This window comes from Trachemys scripta, chromosome 7 (assembly GCF_013100865.1).
Source record: "Trachemys scripta elegans isolate TJP31775 chromosome 7, CAS_Tse_1.0, whole genome shotgun sequence".
NCBI lineage: Eukaryota > Metazoa > Chordata > Testudines > Emydidae > Trachemys > Trachemys scripta.
The window spans coordinates 103320000-103327052 of NC_048304.1; the positions used below are offsets into that span (position 1 = coordinate 103320000).

The window sequence follows — 7053 nt, forward strand, 5'->3', positions numbered from 1 at the left end:
AAATACTGTATTTAATTGACAGTTCTAGAAATAGAAAATACAGGGATTATGTTTGCTCTATTTTGATGGCCAGCCTTCGAAATAGCAATTTTTCTCATATGCAGCATTCGCAACTGCTCCATTAAATAATACGTTATTTACAGGACTGCAGTTCGACACAGGTCAAATGCTATAGCTACAGTTAAATCTTATTCTAGGCCCGTTTTAGAGTTGGATTCTCTTCTAAGACATCTGTCTAGCTAGAAAAAGCCTTACACATAAATCTTGCACCTTTAACTCCTCTTTTCTGGAAACACACGCTCCAACATAGTCTTAAACTCTTAGGTTTGGTTGTAGTACAGTTTATGCTTGCTGCTTCAAAAACCAAAACATTTTCCATCATGATATCTTTCAACAAGTGAATCCAAGTTACATCAGTAATGTATCCAGCTTTTTATTTTACCATACCTATATTTTTATCATGGGCCGGGGTGGAGGTGGAGCCTTCAAACTCATTTTAACAGATTATGTAATACATAATATTGTTTAAAGCAACAGAGGGTCCGGTGGCACCTTTAAGACTAACAGAAGTATTGTTTGTTATTCAAACTCACAGACCTTCAAAGCACGATCTAAAACAAAGAGGGAAAAAGTACCAGACAATAAGAAGTTAAGTGAGTAGTATTAGCCAAACTGATCTCGATTCCTATCAAATGTTTAATAAAAAGTACAAACTTAACCTGAACTTTTGCCCAAACACTCCCCTCTCACTAATTAGAGCCATTGCTCGGAGCCAGCTTTATGTAATTGACAAGCAACCAAGTGATTTAGAAGTTTGAACTTTGGTAGCTAAAATCTGCAATGTCAGATTTAGCTTTCTAGTTGTTTAAAGCTTCTTATATTACATTATAAAAGTATTTATAACTTCGGAGTCTTTTCTCCAGTTAGCACTTAGAAAAGAACAAATTAGAACATGATCTTTTAAAGCAATAATTATCATTCTCTTTTAATAAATCTCCCGCAAGTACTATCCCACATCAGACATATTGCAGCACCAGGCATACCTAGGAGAAAAGTTTGTTGGCGTTAGTTTTTGATAAGACTACCCCGAATGGTAAACTAATATCCTGCAAGCTTCCCTGTCTCAGATAACTCCCTTCCATTGATTTAATTTTAATACTGAGAAATAAAGCTTTTCCCCCCTCCAAACTGGCAATTAAGTTACAAAAGTCTATCCTTCTTAAGCAATGACTCACAGGGAAAAGTGTGATACAAGATCGAAGAACTTTGGAAGTCTACATAGTTGGGGTGGGAGAACAGAGATTGTCCTCTAGATTTCTACCCCCCCCCCCCGCCTCAGGGGGGAAAAAAGAAAGAAAAAAAAAGATCGTTGAAGAGGTTAGCATTCAGGAAACTAGTAATTAAAGAGCTCCGCAGCGGGGATCCGGATTAATTTTGGACGCTCGATTAAATCTGAAATTCTTCATATAAATTATTGTCAGCTCCATGGGCTGACACAAAGATGATCTTTTGTGTTTGAAAAAATAAAAGAGTTTATTTACAAACGGTCCTGAAGATTGGACGCTCAACACGCGAACCTGCTGATAGTACCACAGTGTGAAAACAAGGGAACGGATTTTACGCCCTGTAAAACAAAATAAGGACTGCGGGCTCTGCTCATGGCTGGGTTTATTTCAACAATGGAGGCACAACTTATGCCTCAGTCAGCCAGGCTCTAGTTGAAGTTAAGCAGTCACTTAAAACGCGTTCTAACCGACACCAAATTACAAGTTCAGCTTTGAAATCTTTGTACATTCAAACCTTCATTTAAACCTCTGCAAGGTAGAAAGACAAGACTCACTTTTAACCTGCTGAAATCCTAGCTGGGTCCAATTCTTTGAAGGCCAATATTTTAAATGCCAGTTCGTTGTAAGCCAGTGCTTACAGGATATTTGTGGTTTATTACGGTAGAGGGGAATGCACAACAAGTAGAAATGAAGAAAAACACCTGGTGCTAAAGTATCAAAAATATTTTCACAGCGTAAGATACGATTCTCTTTCTACCCCTTTGGCACATCTGGAGTAGTCGATTATCGTCCTAAAATATTACTTTGTCAAGCTAGGTATTAAGAGATACTCGATTTACTTAACACAGATCCTTCCACTAGTGAAGTCTCCTTTAGACCTTCAGACACATTGCAGGAGGTTGTACGTTTTCCTTGCTGCAGGGGAACTCTGCACAGCTGTAACTATCTTCCTAGCGCTTGCAGCCATGGTAAACAATTTGCAGTTAGACTCGCATTAGATCAAGAATGGTTCCTTGGCTCTGTGCTCCTTCAAGTCCACCTGCGCCTTGAGAGAGATTTAAGTGGAAGGAACATTACTGCGATCTGATTGTTTTTTTTTGTTTGTTTGTTTGTTTTAAATAAAACAAACATTTAATGACTAGTATAGTCAGAAGGCCGGATCCTCAGCTTGTATAAACTGGTTGAGGATCTGCCCCAATTCAGATGTATTTACAAGTCATTTTTTATGTTTGACAAATCAATTTCATGGCCGGTTCCCTGAATAAAGGCCCAATCTGAAGCAAAAGCCCTCAGTAAGGACTGAATTAGAAATGGCCTTTCCAATAGCCGTATTAAGGTGATATTTTTCTCCTTTTGGGGGGGGGGGGCCTTTAACCTCCATTTTGTCTTTTCGAAAAATCGGTTTAGTCTCAGGTATTTGACGTTTGGATTCCGAATGATCTTCCTACCAGACCTGAAAGTCTTTTCCAGTTATTCGCACGAGAGTTTGTTTGATATCAAAGCTGCTGCATCCCAGGACAGCGCGCTGTATTCCGCTCCATTCACCCCCCATCCTATCTGATCGAAAGCGTTTATCTGTTCAACAGGTTTCAGAACAAATATTAACTTCGTTGACAGACACCAAACTTCCAAGATCATTATCAGGCAATAATACGGTTTACCTGACATTGTTATAAAGCACTGGAGAACAATTTTGCAGTTAAATGGCTTCAATTCTGTGTTAAATTCCCAATGATAATTATTTGTAGTCATTATTTTAGTTTTAGAAGGCACCCGTTTGTTTAAACCAAATTCTTGTCATGCTGTTAAAGTCTGGAGAAGAATAAAATGGATACCATACATATAGTGTGTCCAATATCTCAATTATACCAAGCTTATAGGAGCTTCTTTTTGGTATTTTCTAAACGGAAAAACCTGAAAGAAGAAATAAACCTCATTGTCGTCTGTAAGGAAAAGCCATTTTAATTTTAAGTATTAGATGGCAAAATGTTATAATTCCATAAAACTTAGAAAAGAAGAAAATAGTTTTGCATTACTTTAGAATTTAAAAAAACCAACCAACCACGATTGGGAAGCTTTTTGTTACCTAAGATTGCATAGATCAGCAACACATTACACTGGAATGTCAAGTCTAGGTGCTCTCATCTCTATTTTTTAAAAAGATTTACTTTATTCTAACAGCTGTACAGAACCATTATATACTATATATATATATATATTACAAAAATATTCTCATCTTGTGTATTAGTGCATTTTGTTAAGGTCAATCGTCTAGATCTGTATGCATAGTATCAATACTGTAAACAATCTACTGAATAGGATTCTGGGTGTGGGGACACCTCAATCAAATACAGTCTATAGACGTTTAATATACGTGTGTGTGTGTGTGTGTGTGTGTGTGTGTGTGTGTGTGTGTGTGTGTGTTCTAAGGCACAATAATACAGTGTCCAAAACTAACATTAACTGTTTTGAGTACCATGATATATACAAACTTCTAGGCACAGAACATGGCTTCTGTGATTTGCACCGAAGTTATTTCACAGTCAGTTCAAACTTCTGTCCCGTCCCTGCTATAAATCAGATGATTGACGCTGAAGTTGTTAATGGGGGGGATGCTGAGCCCGCTTTGCTGGCCGCTGGCACAGTAGTTCATTCTCGGGTGGGCCGGCGGACTCAGTTCGGGGTTCTGGGCAATGTCGCTGCTGGGAGTGGAGCACGAACTCAGAGCAGGCACATCTTGCCTTCCGTGTGAAAACTCGCCCGCCAGCCTTCCCGAGAGCTGCCTGGCGAAGCCATGGTTCCCATTGACAGGGGCCTGCATGTTGGAGACGAAGCTGGAGAAACACGGGCTCCGTTCGAGGGCTGGCGTGGGGGAGGATTTGGGGCCGCTCCCGGAGCCGGGAGAGTTCTGCGGTGCAGGAGAGCCCAGGCCCATCAGGCTGGAGGCGTTTGGAGACTTCAAGGCACCGCCGCTCTTGTCTTCCGCTTTGTCAGGTACTCCTGGGGCGCTGGACCCAGGAGCGTCCGATCGCCTTTTCCTCTTCCTTCGAAAATTGCCGTTGTCGAACATTTTCTCGCAGTTCGGGTCTAGGGTCCAGTAATTGCCTTTCCCTATGAATAAATGAACAGCACATGGGCTCAGGGGATGAGGGTACCGCTCGGCAAGGCTTTGCCCCATTAGTCAATGCCTGACCGATCGTTTCACAGGGCAGGAGAGCAGAACACTGCCTGCGTCTTTAGCTCACGCTCCCAGTTTATGTTACAATCCCAGAGATGCAGTCGCCAATCCCCTGCCCCATAGCTACAGCGACCTTTGCAATGGTTAACAGTCGGGTAACAAACCACGCGCCCCTGGTATTTTGCGTTTACAGTGAGCGTGCTAATGTTAGGCAGGCCCAAAGTTTAGCATCCAGAAGCGTCTCTACTTACCCTTCAGTGCGCTGTGCTTTTATTTTAGTCCTTGATAAATAATATAGCATTTTACACTGGGCCCGGAGCTGGTCATTTGCAAATGCCAGCGTGGGTGTGACTTTACACGGTACCGGTATGCAACGTGCTCCCACTTAGGAGAAGAATGGGTTTTTCCTTACCTGGATCGTCTTCATCCCTGGGGACTTTCTTAAAACAATCGTTGAGGGACAGGTTGTGCCTGATGGAGTTCTGCCAGCCAGCTTTGCTCTTCTTGTAAAAAGGGAAGTTTTCGGCCACGTACTGGTAAATCTGACTCAAGGTCAACTTCTTCTCCGGAGCGTTTTGGATGGCCATAGCTATCAGAGCCGAGTAGGAGTAGGGGGGCCTCACCATTTTAAAAAACTCCTGCTGGCTGGAGAGAGACAACCAGCTGAGATCTGCTCCTGCAAAACCTGTTGCAGGGGCCAGGAACTGTCTCTGGCCGGTCCCATAACCTGAGGGGATGAAAGAAGTCCCATTAGTCCCAGAGAGATAAGGAGACGAGTTGATGGCAGGTCCATTGATCCAGAGGTAGGGGTTCGCTGCCGGGGGGCTATATTCGCTCAGCCCATAGCCTGCTGGATGAGCTGATGGCCTCTGTGGGTGGTGATGGTGGTGCAGGTTTTGCGGGTACATTAGGTTATCACAGTACACCGCCATGTCCAGTAAATCCTGTGCATTGGGATGCTGGAGGGGGGCCGACTGTGGATTTGCGGGCTGCTGCCCAAAAGAGTTCATAATCCCCTGTGATCGGTGGAGTTTGAAGGACTGGAGCACTGATCATCAGCCCTGGATATCTCGGGCTACTGAGCTCCCAGGCACGAGGGAAAGGCATTTAAATAATGGCCTGGGGTAGATTCAGGCTGCAGGCGACCTCAAACCAGAGAGCAAATAGCACAAACAGGCTGGAGCAGGGGGCAGCACCGCCCATTCGCCACTCCACCTCCACCCAACCAACGGGCTGCCACACCTACCCTGGGCACAGCCTCTCCGCACCCTCTGAGCAACCCACACTACCACATGCACCTCACCACTTCCTCCTGCACCCCCCACAGACTACCCGCCCTCTGCACAACCTCTATACCACCCTACCCCGCTCTCTGCACCATCCTCTTCACAGCCTCTATACCACCCTACCCCGCTCTCTGCACAACCCACGTGACCACCCATCCTCTGCACCGCCCCCTCCCGCCCAACTCACATAATACCCCATCCAGTGCATAGATTCCCCCTGCATCCCCACATGCCTCCCAACCGTCCGAAGCACCTCTCCATACCCCCACCCTGCACCCTCTGCACGACCCAGATATGACCCCATCCTCTGCATTACTCCACCCTCTAAAGAGACCCCTGAACTCAGCATCCCTCTGCACTCCCCCGACACCCCTCTGTACACGACGTCACCTTCTCCCTAGTGCAGCGGCAGCACCCTCCCCCCACCGTGCTCACAACCCCATCCTCTACACAAGAGAACACAACCCGCCTTGCACCGCCCCAGCCCCACACAGCCCGCCCCCGTCCCGTGCCACCCGCTGCGCGCGCGCGCACCCCCCGCCCCACCTTCTCAGCCCCAACCTCCCACACCCTCCGGCCGCCTCCGCCCGTTCTCTGCAGGCCCGCCGGCACCCCAGGGCCTGCGCGACACGCACACACGGTGCGAAACCGCCGCGCCCGCCAGCGATGCCCGCCACAGACTGCTAAGCCCAGCGGCCAGTTCCGCAGCACGCGCACTGCCCCAGGGCAAGCCGGCGCCCCCGAGCCGAAGGGATGCAGCTTATTCACCTCTCCTGCCCCGGAACCTGCCGGATACCCAGCCTGGGAACGCGCGCAGAGCGCTTCCCCTTCCCAGGGCGGCTGGGTCCCAGCCGGAGGCTGGCAGAGCGGAGCCGGGTTTGCAGGATGACCATGCTCAAAGAACAAACAAGCGCATGGCCGCGGGGAGAGGACAAACGATAGCCCGTTTGTACCTCCGAAATCCTTGCTCTCTCCTCAGGCACCACCAGCAGGGAACATCACTTTACCGCCCAGGAGCAAACGCGAAGAAGCTGGCAACCAACGTTGCTCAAGTTATCTCCCCTCTGAGTTCAGAGCTCAGGGGAGAAGGAGACCAGGGCTACTGCAAACGATCCGTGCTTTTCCTTCCCGCTTCCCTCCTCCCCATCAAAACCGGAACAGCGGGACTCGGGGGTTCCCTGCCATTGCTATTCCACCCGTGGGTGTTGCCTGAACGAGCTGCTTCCACCCGTGGGTGTTGCCTGAACGAGCTGCTAAAGTGCAACTCTTGCTTAGTCTCAGTTCAGCCGAACATTTTCAACAA

General features: G+C 46.9%; 1 protein-coding gene across 1 annotated transcript; it reads right to left on the reverse strand.

Moving 5' to 3' along the window:
* Positions 1-3731: 3731 nt before the first annotated feature.
* Positions 3732-5474, reverse strand: FOXI2 (forkhead box I2). The gene is made up of 2 exons (XM_034776953.1): positions 4877-5474; positions 3732-4397 (listed from the first exon to the last, which is right to left on the reverse strand). Exons 1-2 carry the CDS (start codon positions 5472-5474, stop codon positions 3835-3837), a joined length of 1161 nt encoding a protein of 386 aa, XP_034632844.1. The 3' UTR covers positions 3732-3834.
* Positions 5475-7053: the final 1579 nt, after the last annotated feature.